The sequence below is a fragment of the Argiope bruennichi genome, chromosome X1 (genome assembly GCF_947563725.1).
Source record: "Argiope bruennichi chromosome X1, qqArgBrue1.1, whole genome shotgun sequence".
Taxonomy (NCBI): domain Eukaryota; kingdom Metazoa; phylum Arthropoda; class Arachnida; order Araneae; family Araneidae; genus Argiope; species Argiope bruennichi.
Window position 1 is genome coordinate 79,913,424 of NC_079162.1, and position 23,364 is coordinate 79,936,787.

Genomic DNA, 23,364 nt, shown 5'->3' on the forward strand with positions numbered 1-23,364 from the left:
AAAATTAGGAAATATGGCAAAATGATCGATTTAGGAATAAAATAGTAAATTATGAAATAAAGTATAAATATAGATATGATATCATATAAAACATTAGGAAATGAAAATAATAAACACAAGATTTAAAATACTCTTATGGTAAACATTAGTTGTGAAATAAACGGTATAAAAATGTTAATGATGGTAAGTTTGAAAACAAAGCATTTAGATTTTGAAATATGAGAGTATTCCGATGCAAGATATAACACAGGATAGTTTAATTACTATCAGAGGTGGAAAAACTTCCTCTAAGGTATTTCACTACTCTATTCTGATTATTACCATGTCATTAGCATGCCAGTATTACAAACTTGAATATTTATTTACAAGACTAATAACATTTTTTGCTTTAGTATTATTACCATTATTATTATTTTTATTTAACTCAATATCATAAAGGATACATGAATCTAATTTAGGGGGCAACAGTCATTTTTCCTAATCTTAATAGCATTAATATAAATTTCAATTAGAGCACACTTTAAAATTATACCTACAATAAAGCCACAATTCTGGATTTGTTAAAAGACAAAAACTCACAATAATATAAAGATCATTTACTGTTATAATTTAAATAAGAAATTTAAAATATAATTAATAAAATGCAACAAATTTTAAACTGATTGTAAAAATGTAATAATATTTTATAAATTTAATAACTTTTCCTAGTTGAGTAAGCTCAAAATTTTTTTTTCTTTCTTTTTGAATTATTGAAATTTTTGAGCAATTCGACCATCACAGTCACAGGAAAACAACAAATTTAGAACACCTTTATGGAGAGTAACACAGTTACTGATGTACACTTTAACTTAAGCCTATTGACAGAGATGACTAACTAGTGTGATGAGAGTGGAGCTTTTAAGTGGCGTCAACATCTGGATGCAAAATTAAGTTGATGTAGGGAACTTGGAAACGGATGGAGCTTCTTCAAAAACGATGATGCAAAACTGCACAGGGCCATGTAATCGAAAAGTAGAAAAAAACGTGAAGCTGCGGGAACGAACGGCACGCAGATGCGGCAAACTAAGTATCAATGCTTAGTCATCTCTATGGCAAGCACTCGGAGTGGATCGTTGAGGAGATGTACTTTGTTTACTTCTCCCACGGAAATTTTATTATTATTTTTTTTTTTCATTATTTCAGAATATTATCCTGTAACATAATTTTGACAGATGCATGGCCGAAAAGAAGACAAATTCAAATTAAATTATATTTATTTTCCCATTGGAGGTCACCCTTTGTACACGGAAAAAAGTGAAAAGACGACATATCAGTCTACATCACCACACAAAAGGAAATTTCCGTATGTGATTTTCTTGGATTTTTTTTGACATGTCGATTTAAGAAAGAGAATATTAGGTACATCTGAAGTTATGCCGTAGGTGTTAGAGAATATTATCCCTTCTCTCTGAATGTGGGAAACTAAAGCATCAGCAATTTTTTTATCGCCCGTGTTAGAAATAATTAAATAAAGAGGAGTTGGATTAAGAAATTAGGGAAAATTTTAGAATAAAATAATATAACTTAATTTCAGATAAAAATTAGGAAATTAATTAGGATTTAAATTAAGGTATATTATTACTCATGTATAAAAAAATGTTTTAAAATTCTGTTAGTTATCATTCAGAAACATAGCACTGCTTAATATTTTAATCTATTTAAGGCCAGGAGGATGAAAACTAATACCACATACTTGCTATTAACATTGTACATAAAAAAATACTCTGACAAAATACATACATTCTGTATTTTGTCAAAGTCACTTTCAAATAATCACATAAATGGCTCATTAACGAACTTTTTTACGCTGTCAAACAATTTACCTTTTTGTTAAAAAACAACATCCTACTAAATGTAAATACTAATATTATTTCATTTCAATTGGTGTACAATGAAAACCCTTCAAAAGTAATATTAAGTTCATTGATTGCAAGCATCTAGTCATATTTATTGCAAATAATTACATATAATGAATAACAGTACATAAATAAAAGAATCAACACGAGCCGCAACAAAATGTACCTTTTCTTTAGCAATTTCCCTTTGTAACTGACTCCTGTAACCTCCTGATTTCATAAAAGATATGAAATCCATCATTAGCCTTTTTTGTGCAAACAAAAATCTCTCAACTGCAACAGAATTTTCTTCCTCTGGAGTTTGAACAATTGGTGTAGTATTATTCAATTTTTGATCAATGCAACCTGGAGCAGGATCAGAATGACCTAAGGAAGGAAGCAGTATTTAACTTTTATACAGAAATCATTATTTCTTAGTAACTTCATCCATAAAATGAGTCAAAATTTACCTGAATTAGAAGTGCTAAGAATAGTTTTAGCATGAAGCAAGTCCAAGCCACTAAATTTAAGTGGTTTATTACGCTTATTTTTGGAAGCGTTCTTCTTTGGTCTTCCAGGGCCCCGTTTTCTTTCAGATCTTCGAAGCTTTCGCTGTGTTTTCAACATTCCATCATTACTTAAGCAATTTCGTTTTGCAGGTTCTGAAAAGTATGAAAATAGTAATACAATTTGCATGCATGTATTTAGATCTTCATTTAACACAGTAATTCATAAAAATATAAAAAAGTTCAAACTTAAATCAAAATAAAGTCAATATGCTAATAAATTTACTCTACGATTATTCTATAACACAAGCAGATGATAAAAGCTTCAATAAATGCAGTAAAAAGATGGAAATTAATTCAATCAAACTTCAGAACAATGAAAATTTACTGAGGTATTTTAAAATACAAAACTAAGTAATTCGAACAACATGAATAACCAATAAATTATATGTTTTTATATTTTCATATTATGTTTTTCATATTTTATTTTAAAATGTAGGGAGAACTGCAAGACACTAATAAATCAACCCAAATGTGTGTAACCGCTCAATTTTAAAGCCTACACTTAAATATTAAGAATTTTTATCTCAATAATTATTGAAACTTGTATGCAGAAATATTGCACATCATAAAACAACTTTGCAATAATGAAACAGAGTGGTTGATAAAAATTCTTGAAACATTGGCCACACACTATTAGATAGTAATATTTCAATGTTAATACATTTTCATGAGATGAAGGTCAGCCTTCTTTCTAAATGAAGTGCTTAACACAATATTATTAATTTTCTTTTTATTCATGTAATATGTTTCAAAGAAAGAATTATACCAATGAGTATTTCTGATCTTCATATTCCAACAAATGAGAAGATGGAAGCAAATATAAAACAAATCTAAAAATGAAACTGAATAACAAGTGGAGGAGGAAGAAAATCAGGACATTAGTAATGAGAAAAGTAAGAAAATTTGCTTTTAAGCAAAGTTCATTTGACAAATGAAGAAAGATTGGAAGTAGAATTAAAACACACAAATATATGTATGTATTTGCACACTAATCAATACATACGTAAAAGAAATTACAAAACTGAATTATTGCTGATGAATATTGAAACAATTAAAAATGCCTTAAGAGAAATAATGACAAAAAAAAAAAAAAAAAAACTGCAAATTATAGAGGAGTCAAGTGGTAGATTCAATACCAAACTAAATCAACTGAAAGTAAAAGCTGAAACCCTAATGAACACACTCAAATAATGTAAATTGTATTTCCCCATTCTCAAAAGAAAATGCTAGCTTTTATTTCAAGAGAACCACTTCACCATCAGATATTCTTAGAAGGCTTATTATTTTTCGAGATCATTAATTCGAAAAGTAAACTATTAAAAACAGATAAATATATAATAATCAAATGAAAATGTTACAATAATTATTCACCATTTTCTTCATTACTATCTTGACCACTGTTATTCAAAGAAGTAGTCTTGATAATTTTATTACTGCACCAATCAGACCAGGCTCTTCTAGTGGTTGGTCCAGAAAGAGAACTTTCTTCTTTGGAATCATTTGATGAGGAATCCAATATACATGGATTAGATATGCCATTTTTCAAACGTTTGCCTCGAGTAAGAGATGTTTCATCATCCTGAAATTTATCCTTAAGAAACAACATAAGTTAGGCAACAATTTTTAAAATAACAGATTTATCACAAATAGAATTCAACTTGTTTTGGTGAATAAAAGCAAATTTCTTCCAACAAAATGAAGGAAAACAAATGAGAAAAATTATTAAATGAGAAGTATACCACTTTCGTATTCCATTGTGTACTTTGTCTTTTTAAAATAAAAAATATACACTGATAGGATAAATTAAAGGAACCATCATAAAAAGGCGTTACATTTTAATTTTCCTATTGGCAACTCAAAAAAAAAAAAAAAAAAAAAAACTATCACATAGTTCAATAGAATTTGTCTTCACTACACAAAAAACATGCAAATTTCAAAGATAGTTCTTTCAGCTTCTAATTTCAATGTTTTTACAAGTCACTGGGTAAAATTTTTGTATGTGGAGAGCAGAATATGACATCCGGCAGACTACAAAACATGGCATGGCATGCAATTGAGAAAATGCATTCTGCAAAAATGCTGATAAAGGTCTATACCCGAACTAACCTACTCAAATTTAAGGCCAAAATTTTATTTTAAGGAAAACGCAAAATCTTCGCAAAATATCATAATTAGTTGCAGATATAGTACTACAATGGATTTAGAATATTAATAATAATAATAATAAAAGCTCTATGAGATATTCCGCAGTTCGGCACCACTAAATAAAATTCCAGTGCTCAATATCACAAACGAGATACTTAGAAGCAATTCTTTCAATGAAATTTTACATGCACAAAGTTTTCTTTTCCTTAAAATTAATTTATAATGACCGCCTCCTAACTTCATTTGACGATGATCATAATACGGACATATAGTTTTCACTAGGGAACTCATTGCTAGGACGTAGGGTCGCAAGCAGAGCCGGCAGCCTTCTTTATAAAGGAGCCTGGGTGCTAGAAACCATTTTGGGCCCAAAATTTTTGGTAAAGAAAAAAAAAAAAAATTACAAATATGAACATATATTACTATTGCATGTTTATTTAATGCGTGACTTTGTTTTTGCTATTAATTACTTCAAAAAATTACAATTTTTAGCTTCTTTTTAATACAGCAAGTGCGTTTAAGCATTCTGTACCGAAGCTTCTGTACTTAGCGGGACCGAAGACAATTCGTTGTTAATTTTAATTTGCTGCACGAGCGCTCAACACTTGCTATAGTAACTGGGAACGTAAAGAAAAGTTTTAAAACAGTTAATACATTTAGAAATAATTCATTATAATTATTATTCAGTGAATATTACAGTGTGTCTTGTGCGTTATTTACATTCCTTTTATTCGAAATCTAACCCTCTGAAAACCAGTTTCTTAAATTAGGTTTTCATTCACATCGTTGTTATAAAACTATAGAGTTTGGTATTTATGATGTTCATATTAAAGCTTCTTAAAATGTAATTCAGATTGAAGAATTAACTTGTTTAAGATAATTGCGTTTCCATCGTTTTAACTACAAAAATATTTATTTTAATTAACTCCGAAGAACATTGAGCGTATCAGAACGCCACAGAGAATAAGAAATGAAATACAAGAGAAACGGCAAAAAGTGAAAAACGTTCTGCGTCACAGTTACAATTAATCTGATGCTTAAGTAGATAATAATGAAGTAATATTAATAATAATACAGTTAACAATAAAAAATTGGAAAATAAAAATTGAACAGCCAAACAGTTCATGAATGGAAAAGAGTTTTTTCAATTCTGTTGTTGATAGTCCATTACAATGACCCCCCCCCCCCAAGTGCTGGTGGTACCAAATACATCACAAGTCGCGAGAATTGAAACATACCACTCTAACAAAACGCGTGGTTCTATTTGGAGGCAAATATGGTGTTTCACTCGATGCTTTCTCTGAACTAGACGTTGAATTGTCATCAGGATTAATTGGCGGCGTTAGAGGTATGTTTACATCTTCCTGGACAATTAATGCTGGTTTTATGCGATCAATCCCAATTGCAGTCTTTTCCATTGATCAGAAGGGTGAAGTATTTGGACTGCCCATTTCTTGACTTGATATATGACCATTATATGGTTGTGTGCCAGTGGCGCTTTCATAGAATTATTGCGCACAAAAACATGAGTACAAGTCTGTAAAGAGCGATGTAAATGATAAAAAGGTTTATTGTGCACAGTTAAATGTTAATAAAAAGGTTTATTGTGTGCGTAGTAGTTGGAGCTAATTCTCGCATACACAAATGCTGGAGAAAAGCTGAAGGATCTGTATGTGATTAATGGTTAGAAGGCTGTAGAAATTCACCTGGTAGAGACGTTGTTCCACGGAGTATCTCAGAACAAGTAGCACCAAGATCTTCCTTCAATGATGTACGAAGACCAAGAAGTACAATCGGTAAGGTTTCTGTTCATCGTACATGATTATGGCCTTTCAGGGCCTGTTTGAGAATACGATGAAATCTTTCGACTAATCCATTACTAGATGGGTGATATAGGGTAGTTCGAAGGCGGCAAGTACTTAAAATCTTGGCAAGTGAAGAAAATAAGCGACTCGAATTGTCGTCCTTGGTCGGTAGTCAAAATTTTTGGGACTCCAAATCTAGAAACCCAATGTGTGACAAGTGTGCGAGCTGCTGTTTCCGCCGTGATATCTTATCTTGCTCAGGTCTTGCCAGGTACCAACGAGAAAATCTATCAATGAATGTGATAAAGTAAGTACATCCCTCAGATGAAGGCAAGGGTACAACAATATCTAGATGAATATGCTCGAACCTTTGCGATGTAACAGGAAACTTTTGTAGAGGACTGTGAGTGTGCCGATGAATTTTTGATTTTTGACAGTCCATGCACGACCGTGCCGAATTTGAAATGTCTTTTAGCAAGCTTGGGCACACAAATCGTTGTTGGGTAAGTTTACGAGAGGCTCTAACGTATGGATGGGATAAACCAAGGAGATTTCGAAACGCTGCGTAATGTAACTTATCCGGGACATATGGTTGCACTTTACCAAGGCTCACATCACAGTAAAGTTTCAAATTTGGAAACATATGCAAATGTTGGAATTGAAGCGATGCATTGGACTTGGAAAATAATTCAGACAGCTCCTTATCTGTGATCTGTTGTTCCACAGCCATGAGGGAAATGTCAATTGCAGGTAGTTGGATGTCATTTATCCAAGACAAGGTGTCAGCCACAATATTTTCTGACCTAATAATATGCCTGATATCAGTGCAAAATTGTGAAATGAAGTCCAGGAGCCTGAGCTGCCGAGGAGAGCTTGAATCGGACCTTTTTCAAAACGCGAGGGTCAAAGGCTTATGGTCTTAAAATATTGTGAAATTCCTGCCCTGTAAACTATGTCGAAAGTGTTTTATTGCCGAATAAATTGCTAATAGTTCTCTGTCATAGGTGCTGTACTTTTGCTCAGTATTGCTAGGCTTATGTGAAAAGAATGCGAGGTTGTAAGTTACTTTCATTTAGGACATTCAACACAGCGCCAGTAGCATTGTCGGAAGCATCAGACATCTGAACTAATTGTTGATGATGACCATGATAAGCTAGAGTTGCTGAATTCATAAGGTCCTGTTAACACGCTTCAAATGCTTACGTTAAGGTTCGTTCCAAGGAATTAGCCACTTGTTATTCTTTTTAGAATCTTTTTAACAGTTCACGTAGGGGGGGGGGCTTGAGTTTCAGCGGCGTGTGGAATGAAACGATTATAGAAATTTACCGGCCGTCTTAATTCGGTAATAGTTTCAGGTTTTGGGAATTTGACTATTGCTTGAATTTTTTCAGGGAGAGCCTTCACACACGAAAGTGTAATAAGGCATCCCAGAAAAGCAAGGGAAGATTTTCCCAAAACACATTTAATTGAGTTTAATTTCAAACCATGTTGTCTGAGGTGATCTAAAACCTGTCGAAGATGGTCCTCACGCTCAACCCCATAGGACGATGCTATGACAATATCATCTAGGTAAGGTATAGAAAAATCTAGGCTACTTAACACTTGATGCATGTATCTCTGATAAGTTTGCTCAACATTATGAAGGCCAAATGGCGTAAACAAAAATTCAAACAAGTCAAATGAGATTGTTACAGCAGTTTTTTCAATATCATTGGGATTAACGGGAATTTGATGATACGAACTAAATCTAATGTTGTAAACACTTGTTTTTCGTAAAATAACTGGGTGCAAACAATCGCCAATATGGGGAAGGGGGTAACGGTCTGGAACAGTGATAACATTCAAGCGACGACAATCACCATAGAGACGTCATCCGCTGTTTGCTTTCTTAACCATATGAAGTGGACTTGTCCATGCACTTTTTGAATACGCACAATGCCCTACGCCATTAGAAACTCAAATTCCTTTCGAACAGCCTTGAGGGCAAATTTTTTTAGAAAATACTGGTGGCCGCTGTCTTCATAAAGTGAAGGACCTTTGTCTGTATTCGCTCATTGGGAATATGTGAAGGGTTAGTTAGCTCTGAAAATTCAGATAAAATTTTATCGAGCCTGGAAGGGCCAGGAACACCTACAGTACTGCTACCTTCAGGATTATGAGCGATTTTACCTTGTGACGAAATCATAATATCATCATCAATTACGCTATTTATGGCATCAACAAGTAAATTAAAATTTTTCAAGAAATCGATAACTATGATAGGTTGGCTAACTTTAGCGGTTCTGAGAGACCAAGTGAAGGTTCTGTGCTGATTTATATCGAAAAACAGACGTTGAGTACCAAATGTTGCGATTTTTGTGCCATCTGCGGCATAACGAACAAGACCCTCATTCACGACAGGTTATTTGTTAGAATTGGCTGGGATCTTTGATGTCCACTCCTTTATCAATCAATAACTTAAATTTAGATGAACGATCGGCCAAAAGGACACGATTAATTTGACGAACGCAATTATGGCCCAAACATGATCGCTCAGTTAATTTCCCTGGTAATGGAAAATTGCTATAATGCTTTTTTTTTAATTTTATTTTTATTTATTTATTTGCTTTAGAATCAAAATTAGTATAATAAAAACAGACTATTTTCAGGCTCCTTGTAGCGTCTCCAGGAATGACTGCGATCCCTATTATTCGGGAATCTACCAACTTTTAAGCGATTCCGTCTGTGCACTATAGCTGTCAGCTCACTCGCCTGCTGAGTGAGCTGTGCAATTTGAGCTTCTAGAGATGAATTTTGTATCTGATGTTAAATGCATGTATCATTAATTTGAGGAAACACAGTTAAATCATAAATTTTGTCCACCGTTGCGGCCAATTTTGACAGCCCGTCGCTTAATGCACCTACAATGCTGCATGTGGTTGTGGGAAGTCGCGCGAGCCAAAGAGATTGTAAGAGTGCTTCTCCCACAGTATTGCCTGCGTAAGTACGCATCTGCGCAAGTAAGTGTGTGACGGCCGAAAGTCACTGAGTTTTTCAACTTGCAGAAGGGAGTTCGTATTTTTGATTCCTCACTTTCCTCCTTCAATTTTACACTCATTCATTCAGTGTAAGATTGAATGAGTCGTTTTTTCAATGAATCATATGATTTATCATTAGGGGAAGCGATGATAATTTCACTTATCGAAGTTAAAATATTCGCATCAATCAATGCAACGATATGGTTAAATTTTGTGGATTCGCAAGTAATTTTTTCCAAGGAAAACTGCACCTGTAATCTGCGAAATCATAATGCCGGATTTGTTTTCCACAATGGCGGTGGCTTAACTCCCACATCTGCGATCTGGCTGCTAGTGTCGCTTAGTTCAATTTCATTCATGTCGGTAAAAAAAATTATACTCAAGATAAATACAAATAAACAATTCGTAAAAGGAAATATTCAATGTTAAATTAAAAACGATATAAATTTAAAATAAGAAACGATGCTAAGAAACAGACGTATTTTATGAGCTCAATTAAAGCAGCGATAACAAGAGATGATGTAGCGAGGCATTGCAACTCGAGTCTGTGTATTTTCTGCAGGCGGTTCAAGGTCATATTTTCTACCTCGTTACTGGTTGTTTGCCTCGCAATGCTGAGGCAGTCAACAGTGGTGTTTTTTTTTTTTTTTACACAGCTGTTAAGGTATTACGATAGCTTTCTGCTTTATACTTTGTTCAGGTTCGTTATAGTTTGTTCGGGATTGCGGGATTCATTTACGCTCGCATTGTAGGTTTACTAAGATTTAATTACCTTTGGCAGGAAAACTTGGCGTGCATCTAGGGAGGCTATAGAGAATACAGATTTCTCACATTGATAAGTGAATGATTGATGATTAAGGGTCCTTTTCCTTGAAATATTCACTTTTTTTTCTCACGGTAAAACTGATAAGTTCTCACTAAGAATGTGTCTCTTCTAAACATTGACATTATAATGTCTAATAGATAATTATATTTTACAAAAAAAAAAAAAAAAAAAAAAAAATAGATATCTAAAGAGAACATTATTTTCACTTAACGAAATTTGAAAACTATATCTTAGCTAGAATAGGATATCTAATACATAGGGAATTGAATTTTTAGGCTATGACAAGACAAGTTTTGGCTTTAAATTCAGGTTTTAGTGATACAACTATATAAATTAATTAAAAGAATCTAATGTAATTGGTCAGTAAATAGAAGCATTAGCGCGTTCCAAACAATTATCATTCTATAGATTTTATTTCCTTCGAAATTATATATATTGCGTTAAAAGAAAATTAGTTTGCTGTTGCTTACTTTAAAAGGAGTATTTTGAAAATAGCAGAAATAAGGAAAGTTTGTCAGATTTTAATCACTTAAATATTTTTTTTAATGGAAACTGATTGAAAACTAATTTCAATAAAGCAAAAGCAGTAAATATTTTGCATTTTTTTTTTTTTTTTTTTTTTTTTTTTTTACTTTAAGAATGGAATAAACTTTCTGAGAAATACACTTTAAAGTATAATAAAACATAGCTTATTAAAATTGTTTCATCGGTCCAATTAAAGAAAATGGTTCCTCAAATTACACATATTATATAATTCTTTTAGAAACTGCACAAGTTCGATTAAAATTTTTTTTTCTTTTCTAGCTGAGCATGTCCGTATGTCTCTCAGATATCTTATGTTCAGAATGTTCAGTTCCTCAACTTTCTCTTCCCTTCTTTATTAAGACGATGGTGCAACTGCAGATCAACGAAAGTGAGCAACGTTATGCGCGATTATCAATTTTTTTTTTTTTTTTTTTTTTGAGCCATAATGACTGGATGTTGCACTAGTTGCATTCTGAAATAAATGCTTTCTTCCGAGAATCAGACAGTAGATTCAGTAAAAAATGCTAAATTCATGCCAAAGATTAATATATCATAAATATTCTACACTATGCAAGGCGTTCTTGGCACCTTTATTAAAGAATGTGCGAGAAAGTTTTACAGAGACCACTCCAGCTGGTTTTTTAAAACTTATTATTATTTGTTTTATTTACTTAAGAAAATATCTCAGATTCAACGATTGAATAAAATTGTTTGCTTACACAGCCAGCTTAACGTCCTTACTGAAACATACTGGCGTGGAAAAAAACAAAACAAGCTTTGTCGAAAGCATGGCAACTGAGAAGGAGAAGGAGTGAAGAGTAGGGAAAACGAGGGTCCTTGAAACGTCTACAGAAATTACACAGACTATAATCGTGATTAAAAGAATTTAAGGAAAAAAATACTTCAGTAAAATATACAATAATAGTATGTGAATATTGAGAAAAATATCTTACCGACCATTAAAAGTAATAAAAACAACTTGGGCACACAGGAACATCATTAATTTTCTTCTCTGAGAACGATGGGAATGGCACAATTTAGAAGGCATAAATATAACGGAAATGATTTAGAATCTTATTCCCGCAACATCAGTACAATTCTGTTCAGAACAACTGGACGATTTTTTTCTACCAGTTGATAAAACGACAATCTATATATAAACTATTCACATGGATATCTTTTTCGAGAGGCTGCTTGTTCGGAATTCACTTGAAAGTCGCCACTATGGAGTTTGGTATTTATGATCTCCATATTAAATGCTTGTCTCCATATTAAGAACGACACAGATAATAAGAAATAAAATGCAAGCGAAACGGCAGAAAGTGAAAAACGTTCTGTGTGACAGTTACAATTAATCTGATGCTTAAGTAGAACTAACAATATAGTTAACAATGAAAAATTGGGGAAAAAAATTATACAGTCAAACCGTTCATGAACGAAAAAGATTTTTTTTAAATTCTGTTGTTGAGAATCCGCTACAAAAACTTTACAAAGTTTGAGGAGACATTTTTCTAATTCCTGTTATTCTAAAGTTTTTTTTTTTTTTTAATCAGTGACTAATTTGAAATAATTCTAAATCTATTTTCTATCTGTACAATAATAGTATGAATTACAGTATTAAAAAATAACATCTAAATTCCTCTATAGGAGTTTCCATAACTTCATCTTCTGCTATTTCGGAATACAATCTTTTTCTTTTTCGAATTCGTTTTTAAGGAAAACGACCTGAAATATTCAAATTATGTGATATTATTTTTGCTTCTTCTAAAAACGTGCTGAATTTTGGATTTCAGTATTAATTTTATTGCATAAATTAAATTAATTCGGTGAATAACAATTGTTTTTATTTGAAATAGTTTATTGATAGTGATAATTTTGAACAAAATTCAAATTATATTATTAATTATAAGATAAATGGCATTTCTTGTATTGAATTCAATACTTATAGCTTCAAATATAGCTGTATCATCGTTATTTGCATCAATAAATTTTCTAGAGCATTACAAGTTTGTTCAAACTGTGTGTACACTGCTTTAATCGAATCGGTTTTGACTTCCTAGAGTATTGCATACTTCTTTAAGAGAAATATTTAAATCTTTTTGTAAAATTTCTCAAATTTTTATAGATACAGAAAATAAGTGATATAAGACAACGTTGCAATATCCAAAAAAAATTGCAATATATTCTGCTGGAAACGGCATCACAAATTAATAAATTAAAAGAATTCGATAGGAATGTACAGAAATTGTATGAGAGTTTAGAGGAATTATTCCAGATTGACACCTTTAAATTTCCCTTCCATATTTTCTGCTGCCATAGCCGTATGCATGTCTTCTAAAATTCATTTTTCTACAATATCTAAATCATGCTCTCTTAAATCATTTCAATAGAATCTTTGCTAACCTTTCTCCAGTTATATCGGTTATTTCAATAAACCCTATAAATAAATCATTTACAGTTACTCTTTTCTCTTCAAAATATGCATACCTAATAATGACATAAGTTTGTTCCTTATGGGAAATATCTCGATATTATAGTGCTTTCATTTCATTAATGACTTCATTTCCTAATGCAGAAATGATTGGTTCTAATGACGGTGTGTCCACTTTGCAACGGAAAGTGGGTGCAATAGCTTCTGAGGGTAAAGACCCCTGTTCTAGTGATCAATATGTTAAATAATGCACAATTCTACTTTACGAATTCTTTATTCTATTTATATAATCCATTAGCACACAGTCGTATTTACTTAATAATTTGAATAAACTTAAAAAATTTCCATTATTAGGCGTTCCTATTATTTCATGGGTTTCTCGAAGTGAAAGATTATCACATGCTAAAAATATAATCACATTTATAGTGATTTATATCATTTTTTTAAATAGTAATTTAAGTTGTTCAGTTTCCTTATTTATAATAACTTGGTTTGTTTTATCAATAGTCGAACATAAATTTAGACGCTTTAGTAATTTTTTCCAAGCAATTTTCCAAGCACATAATGGGAATTAAAGAGACATGTAACTCAAGATCATGAAAGTTCTATATTTGATAGCTTTCTCCAGTTATTCTAGCCACCTATAAATCGTGCAGACTGTTCATTTAACTCTTCTTTTGGAAAATAGTATACAATAAAAACAAAATATGAAGTCTTGTGTTTTTGAATAAATTAACCATTTGCGCAGCTGGGTTTCACCATCTGGCCTTCTTTTTAAAGCAGCACATAATGGGAAATAGCCTACCTTCTACATTCTTAGCAAAACCCTCTTTGTGTTGAACAAGTCCGGTTTTAACATAAAACATTTTAAACTTATTGGTTATAATATTCGGTTATAAACCTGGATCACTTAAATTCACTTGACCATATGACCATATTTCACTTGAATATAGAATTACTTCAGAGACAAGATGACAGGCCTATTCATGAGTTCTTGATATTTAGTTTATCTTTTTTCTTTCCTGCTAATTTTCTTTTTTTTTAAACCTCTAGGAATATTTCCTTGGTATGTACATGATTAGATCTTACAATATTAAACATTTTATAGTATGAATTTTTTAAATACTACATGCCACCTAATTTCACCGGCGAGATAAACGACCGTACATCTACTTACCCTACGTTGCACAGTTGCAATAAACTATAATATATCTGTAAACTTCATATATTTACAAACCCGTCGATTTTTCCCGTTAAATTTCTTCCTCTCTTCTTTCCATCCCGTTATTATTGTTCAGAACATTATTTTGCTTCTTGATCAAGTAAGGGTTTCGGTGCATAGCATCCGCTGCCCCCCCCCCCAGAATACCGGCCCTGGCCGCAAGTAATAGACAACAATTCACTTCAACATGCTAGAAAAACATGCGTTTTTGAAATAAATCCTTAGTTCCTAGAAGAAACGTATAATTGGGAAAACAAGTCCGACACACACATGCGTTCCTTTAAAGACCACCGAAGAAGCGGAACTGCATGTGATCATTCGCATCACTGGTGTTATTTTATCGCATGTATCAGATGCTCGTGAAGGGAACTGCGAGGGAAAATAAAGGGATGATTGTTTGGCGCCGCAATTCTGCTCTCTGCAAATCTGAATCGTCGCCGGGCGTTAAAAAACTCATCTGTGAACTGCACGAAAAGTATACGATTTCCGTCGTTTTTACTAAAGACATCAACAAGCAAAAACACAATAAAGAAAATTTTAACTATTTGGCATTAGTACAATAGGAATACATATATTCGGGATGAGTAAAATGAGAAACCAATCAGAGAGTCTTGGTGGAAATAAATAAAACGTATCTTAAAGAAAGAAAAAAAAAATTGTGTTGAACTCAATAAACGAAGGTAACTGGGTAGAAATATTTATCGGAAAAATAAAGTGAGATGCAGTGAAGTAAATGCATAAATATTTTTATAGAAATTTAATATTTTTAAGATCATTACGGAAATAATATCGATTTGTTTCCTCAATCTAGATATATAAAACCTTAAAAAAACCCTTTAAAAAAAATCGGCAAATGAGGAAGATTTCACTGAATATACGATAAACTTGAACTTTCGATACCTTTTGGTAAGTAAGTGAAGTTTGGGCTCCAACATTTCCTTCCAAAGATGACATAGGACCTTTCCTGCAAAATGACTTTGAAGGATTTATTTTAAAATGAGCGACGTTTTAACCCGGCGAGTGTCACATATCAAGACGATATCAATGGACAAATCTGCTTTCGACAAAAGAATTTTTAAATGAAATTGTTATGAAAAAACCCACCATGCTGATTAAGAAATAAAAAAAATCTCCATTAGTACGATCCTATAGGTGTGTGACAGGAAGGATATATATGCAAAGAAATTGAATCGTTTTTTATTTTTTAGCTTGCTTATGCCTGCCAATACAATTAGTTTACTAATTAACAATATTATCGAGAAAAAATGAGCGCTACAATTTCGACTCTAGGTGAAATAAGATGTCTAATCAATTTCAGTTAATATTAAGATTTTTATTTTACAAATACGGGAAGAAAATTATTATTGAATATTATATTTTATAAACGGGAAGAAAATTGTATATAGATAAAGCGTCTTTTTTTCTTTTCTTTTTTTGAAGAAAAACGTTGGTTTTTGACAATTTATAGAAAACAAATGCTATAAACACATAGTTAAATTTTATGAGCCTCTTCTCATGCCTATTTTGATTGTGAATACAGTTTATTGCCATATGCACATCTGAAAAATCTAATGCACAACATGGAAGATTGCTGTCAAGCTTTTAATTCGGGCACAGATGTTTATCAAATCTTAATAATTTTGTCTAAATGCCCGTCAAAAGTTGTTATACCACCTTTTATCTACTCTACCTTGTTGCTCTTCCCCTAAATTATTATATGTTCTCTGCAATACACAATTCTGCATTTTGAAGACATATCCAGAATGGCAAAATAAAGTTTTTGTGTCAGTTCTAAGCTCCAAAATTATTCCTTTAATTTTTCCATCAGTGCACTTATATACGATTAAAATGATACAAATAATTAATAATTTATAGCTGCAAAAAATAATATGTATTAGGTTACTCAAAATTTCATACAGAATTTAAGAGAAAACCAATACAAAATATTAATTTCTAGAAATTTCGCTAGAAAGCAACTTAATGCATTTGATACAAAGAAAACAAAGAAATGACATAACAGAAATTGGCACATGGTAATTATAAGCGACTCCCTACTCAGGCCTAAATATAACTAGTTTCCACTGGCCTATTTTGTAGTTATGTATATTTAAAGGACCACGGTTTACAAAATCTGCGATAAGAAAATAGTTAACATCAATAAAAAATTTGGTGCATATAAATGAAAATATTAATTTATTAATATTATTTGTTCATTATGATTTCCATTCATGCCAATCGCATATTCAACAATGGTTTGAAGGATTTCTCAAGAATTGCAGTAATTTAAAATGCTATGTCTACTTTCAATTCAGCAAGTCTACATTTTCCTTTCCTATATAGACACAATCTTGACAGAATCTATAGAACCAAGTCCAGAGAAGAAAGCCATGCATTCATAAAATTACTCCATTACCATTCGAATTAAAACAAGGATTTATTTATTTATTTACTTGTCACCTAATAACAGGCGTTTCATCTTGCATGAAGTAGTCCAGTAATCTGTATACATTTTCATTCTTGCAAAGCAGGAATTATTTGCTCTCAAAAACAGCATTTATGATACATTTTGGAACCCAGAAGGATCTCACAAGAAATGGGACCAAAGATGGAATCAAAAATAAATTCACACCACAATTATTTCAACTAAAATCCAGAGGCACTTCATTAAACACACTCAGATTTGCATTATTATTCAAAAGTAATTAGTCCCACATGTTGAAAAATTAGCTTCAGTTAGCAGCTTCTGTATCATGTAGATTAGATAAAGAAACATTAAAAATTGGTTACACAACCTTATGTAAGTAACACAAATCAAGGGATAGATCGCCCATGTGACATTATCTAAGTATTTTCTGGAAAAAAATATTCAGTCCTCTATAATAACAGCAACTTCGGCAATTTCATTAGAAAATTCTTTACTCCCTCTTCCTGGTATTACACCCAAATCATTCGTCTCTTGGAAGTTAGCAAACTTTCACAAAATGTTCTCTGGCATATGCTTTTACACAATCCCTTCCGCACATACAATATTCTTGCAAAGCAGCTCAACTATTGCTGTAATTTTTAATGAATAATTTTACCAGTTAACCTTCATCTTTTTCTCTCTACAGCCATAGTGAGGACTGATTTTCAAGCACTGAACACTAATATTTTAGTAATTTTTTTAAGATCTATAACTCTTTTATCGCAGATTTTTTTCCGTGTGGTTCATTCATTCAATATACATAACAAGTTTTAATGAAATGCATTCATCAAGATCCGAATACGGATATTTAAATTATAATAACTTTTTATATACTGAATGTCCACACTTAATGAAGATCCATTAACTAATTTCTAAACCATTAAGATTACAGACAGATATATAGCTCAAGTTGGAAAAATTATTTAACATCTTAACTGATTTGCTTATGCACTGCATATGTGCACTGAATTACATCATTTGGAATATTTTAAATTAGATTTAAGCCATATACATAGATTATAATTTAATACAAAAATTACTTGGAATCCATACTTATCTGAAATGTTATGTAAATTCACAATTTAATCAAAATGGATAATAAAGAAATGAAACATTTAAGGGGTTAAATGATGTAAAAAATAATATTTTATGATATTTGAGTTAATAAATAATTTTCTGAAAAATTATGATGCTACTTTTTTGTATTATCCTCCAAGTTCTATTAGCTATATTCAGGGAAATATTCTTGCCACACTAAAATTTCAAACACAGAAAATCCCAGCATCCAGCAACTAAAACAAATCTCGTTATGAAGCTTTAAATTTCAAAAATTTAGACTAATCAAAAGGTCAGCACGAGGAAACGCTTTATACTGATTACATTTTCCAAGAGGCAGCCACTGAAATAGTCTGAAAATGGTATTTAAAGTTTCATAAGTTAGTTTTATTCACAGAAGAGTGAAGGTTCTTTCATTTAAAATGCTAGTAGTCAAGAACATTTTATTAAATATGACTAATAAGACAGGGGAATATATACAAATTTTGATGTAATATTTTCAGAAATAAATTTTTTGACTCAAACACAAAATGCAAATTCTTTACATTATTTTCAACTTTAAGCATATGTTTATACCTATTGGTTCATGACTGGAGTAGACACATAGCATATAAGAAACAATATATTAGGGATTTAATTTTATAAAATTTTTTTTAACAATATCTCTCCTAACAGGACATATCAGATTGCCAAGACACTGATGCAAGCACAACCATGAGTAAACAATTATCAGTATAATGAATAACATATTAAGTTTGAAGTGTAGAAGATGTGCCAAATGAAAATGATGAACCAGTTTGAAGCAACAAAACATTAATAAGATCTAGTACAAATTTAAATGCTCAACTGGTATTTTGGTTTAAAAAATAAACAAGAATGTATGTGCACAAAAAAACAACACTAAAACCAGTGGAGGGAAGCTTTTGATGACTGGGAAATAAATTTTTTTTATTTAAACTCATTTACCATAGCTGGTTTTAGAAAGTGCAAAAAAATACCTATTAGGAATAAATAAGGAAAATGACAATTTTAGGTAACACTCTAGCTCACAATGCCACTGGGAAACGTAATTACAATATATTAATGAATGAAATATTTGCCATACAGACCTTTATTTTTGGATTTTTCATTCTTTGGAAATAATGCTCCAGCTGGGGGGAAAAAATGAAATTCATGTGAGAGCATTTAAAATATAAAGCACATGTTATAAAATTAAAAATACCATAACAAAAGAAATCCTTCAAAGATTATTCATTCACATATGATTTGATCTAAAGCAAATGTTCAATACTATGAGGAATATTTGTATCAATAGAAACAATGTATATAACTTCAGAGACATTAAGTAATATTAGTGTACAATCCTCAAGCCTATACATTGTTGCACCTATAAAACAATACATCATACACACACAAATTCTTAAGCGCTTAATCTATAAGTAGTTAATTACATTGAAAAACACACAAATTATTTACTTTAAAATTTATTTGAAACAAAAAATATTGGAACAAATTTTTAAACTATGAAATTTGTTTACTACTGAACCAACTCGTACACAATTTTTAAAAAATCTTCCCATTGTTTCTAGCTATTAACATAATTATCTTCTTTATTTTGCGAAATCGAGCTTCTTTAAGGAAATTTATTTATCAATAAAGGTACAAATTAACTGAAATTTATAGATACTTATTTTATCAACTGGTCTCTGACTATGACAGGATAAAAAGAAATTATTCTAAAGAAGAAAACATGCAACATAAAAATAAATTCTCTCAGCTAAATGGAACATAATAGAATTCTTGAAATAAGCAAAATGATTACTCATACTATAATAAAACTATTTCAAAATAAAATATTCTAATTTGGTCAAAAAACAAGCCAATTATTTCTTTTATTTTATTTCATATTTGATTTCCCGATTAAATGTAAGAATTTTGATAAAAACACAAAACGCTACACACAGTTATATTAAGAAACATATAATCATCAGAGTCTTTTCAAACCTTTGTTCGGTCAATGGTGTGCAAGAAGTACGAAACCGGTTTCCCTGTCCAAGATACAGATCCTTTCAGTGGCATAATTTCTCGAACGTTCATAATTGTCCCAATATCTAAAAAAATAAATAAAGTTATGAAATAAGTTGTTTTTATTGAAAATTAGATAAAGAAATTAAAAAACTGGAGAACAAATTATGCAAAACTTTATTTCCTATGTATAAGTAATTTAAAATAAAATATTACACAATAATTATTGAATCAAAATGTCAAATAAGAATTACATTTATAACAAATCTTAACTCTGAAAGAAGGAGTAACTTTAAAATATGTATATTAGAAAAAATTAAAGAAATAAATTTGTTGTTAAAATTCGAAACATTAAAAAATAAACCTATGACTAAATTATATATTATAAAATGCCATTACAAAATAAAATATTAAAGAAATCTGCAAGGCACAAAAAATTCATTAGATATACAGTTATCTGAAAAGGAATATATTTACAGATCAGTTTATTCAAACATGTCAATTATAATTTAGTTATATTAAAGCTACAGATTTGTTTATTCAAGCATGAAATTTGTAAAATCAACACAATACTGGGAATAAACAAAATTTCGGCTAGGAAAAAGAAATCTTCAAATACACTCACTTTAATTCTTCGAGGCAAAATTTTTTAAAGAAAACAAAAACCTCAGCTGCATAGATTTTTTTTATTATAAAAAATTTTTTTAAAAATTCATTTCGATTATAAGCTATAACATTACCAGTAAAAAAGAAAAATATTTCAGTAAGTCCCTTTTTACTGATGGAATATATATATAAACACACTACTTCACAGCTTCAAAATTAGTTCAAAACATCAATTAACATGCATTTTTATTATAAAATAATTTATTCACTTATAATAAAATAACACTTACTATTATTAAAGACAAAAAATTCACTGTATCGTACAAGGTACCAACCTCAATCACAGCAACACATAAAACTTATGGATGCATTTTGATTTGCATAACTTTTTCAGTTATTTGTGCATTTGCAGTTGGTGCATAGCAATGTCAAATTGTCAATTGAATGAAAAACTAAATAAAATAGTAAACAGTATGACTATGAGCAACTTCAACTTTTGGGTCAAAATATATCCTATCGTGCATAAAACGTTAAGAAAAAAGTGGTACACTTTTTAACCCACCAAGTCCCCAAATAGTTAATGGCAATGATAGATTAGCCTGCTGAACATTAAGCTGCAGCAGCTCTACTTAGTGTAATCACACTGAGATTTAAAAATTTTGAAAATATTAACAGATTGAAAAAGTAACTGGATAGGGAAATATCAACTATATTTTAATCACATCAAGAGAAAAAGATAAAAAATTTATCTCAGGCCTCTCCATGTTTTATTTCAAAAATAATTAAAAAGTTTTTTACATGATACTTTTTGACAACTACTCTTTAACAATTCAATTATATATTGTTTGTACTTGAACTGTGTTTTAAAATTTGTAAGTTTCTGCACGACACATTTTAAAATATTAAGAGCATTTCCAGCGCTCATTAGAAGTTTTCCTTTAATACTAACGTCCCCATAACAATCATCAACAATTACTGCTCAGTCATGTTCAAAAGAAATCAATTTTTTTCAAAAATTACAAAGACTGTCAAATTTTCAAATACATCAAAGCATTGTGATGCCTTACCTTAGGCTAACTTTCATACCCTTAAAAAATTTCAATTTTATTCTTAAGACTCAAAACGACCCCTTTTTATATCCATTTCGATTTTGTAATTTAATTACAAGACATAAATTACAGTAATTTATGGTCGATTAGATTTCAACCTACTATTGGCAGCAGAGCTGTCCTTTTAAATCAATTCAGAATTTCAAATTTAGATTTATATTTTAAAAATATATGAGCTCCATCCCATTGGAAAAATTACTGTCATATGTTTCCTTAAGAATGGAAACAATTGACAGCAATTTCACAAATGTCAATCGTTAACACTGATTGAAAATGATGGATTGGTAAATACTTCAAAACTAATAACATTAAACGATATAGTGATCACATTAAATGAATATTTTTGTGCAAATTTGAATACCTCAGTTCGGGGAAAGAGCGAATAATTGCTTGCAGCAGGCAACAAGCATTGACAAACAGATTGTAATGCAATAAATATAAAAATTCCTAGTTCTCTTATTCAAATGAAACATCTGTCATCCCATACCTGGAAATTCATACAAGACGATAATATAACCAAATGAAGAATTTCTTACAACAGCATCTCTCTATCATAACTGAATAAAGGGTTTCCATTTTTTTTAAAAAGTTCTTTTGATAAAATATTTAAACATAACACCAATAAAAGTCCTTAAAATGTCATTTAAAAACTTGTCCAGTTAAAAATTTCTTTACATACAGGAATATTACCGAAAAAGACAAATTTTTAATAGGAGTTAAGTCTGCCAAAGTAATTTAGAAGATTATCCATTAAAAAACGCTTACGTTATAAATTTAAATAATTTCTAATGTAATAAATAATTAAGTAGGCTTAATGTTAATAGCTATTAATGGCAAAGGCGATATTTAATTGAAATATATCATGAGAATATTATGGTTATGATTGACAAAGAATGTTTTAATTAGGCATTTACATAACCAGCAATCAATAAATAAAAGAAATTTCAAAAAATCTCAAATTCTTTGATTATATGAGATTGAAGAAAAAGTTAAAAACAAATTGCAATTGCTTACCACTGAGGTTTCTATCAGTGATGCGGAAATTCAAAGGACAAAATGCTTTAGAGGAAACCACCCGTGCTTCATCCTTTATATCAGCAAACCTCATTTTAAGCTAAAGAACAGAACACAACTTGCATTTAATAACATCAGATAGCAATTATTAAAATCCGATTTATGCTGGGGAGACTTAAGAAGAAATTACTAATAAAATGTACAATATATAAATAAGCATATATCCAATAAACATTAATATAATTCAATTAATCATGCACAGATATGTTTTTTTAAGAGATCTAGCAATTTCTAATCTTAATAAACTAAATTGTGATTCAGAAGTAACTGCATTGGTAGATAAAAATAATTTTAGTATTAAAAAAACACAAAAGATGAGAAGATCTTGTAACTCAACATGCAACACCAAAAGAAAAAAAAAAAAAAAAAAAAAAAAAAACCTACCCTAAGAAATTACATTGTCAAAATATTTCAGATTTAAAAAAAAAAAAAAAAAATGATGCTTCCTAAATATTAAAATTGAAACATTACAATTAGAGACTCAAATAATTCTGAACACGAATTTATGATTATTTCACAAACCAATTTTTCTACCTTTCACCTGATTTTAACCAAAGAGTTGCAAAAAATTCTGTTAAATATCAGGTTATTACCAAGATAATCAAGAAGGAAAAAA

At 30.6% G+C, this 23,364-nt stretch overlaps 1 protein-coding gene across 1 annotated transcript in view; it reads right to left on the reverse strand.

The window, feature by feature from the left end:
* The window catches only part of LOC129958474 (uncharacterized), a 66,685-nt gene that overhangs the window by 22,260 nt on the left and 21,061 nt on the right, over window positions 1-23,364 (reverse strand). Inside the window, exons 10-15 of the mRNA XM_056070973.1 lie at window positions 22,689-22,788; window positions 19,939-20,045; window positions 19,044-19,085; window positions 3,815-4,034; window positions 2,345-2,536; window positions 2,062-2,261 (exon numbers count right to left, since the gene is read on the reverse strand). Of these exons, the coding sequence (XP_055926948.1) occupies window positions 2,062-2,261; window positions 2,345-2,536; window positions 3,815-4,034; window positions 19,044-19,085; window positions 19,939-20,045; window positions 22,689-22,788 (861 nt within the window). The remainder of the gene's footprint in view (window positions 1-2,061; window positions 2,262-2,344; window positions 2,537-3,814; window positions 4,035-19,043; window positions 19,086-19,938; window positions 20,046-22,688; window positions 22,789-23,364) is intronic.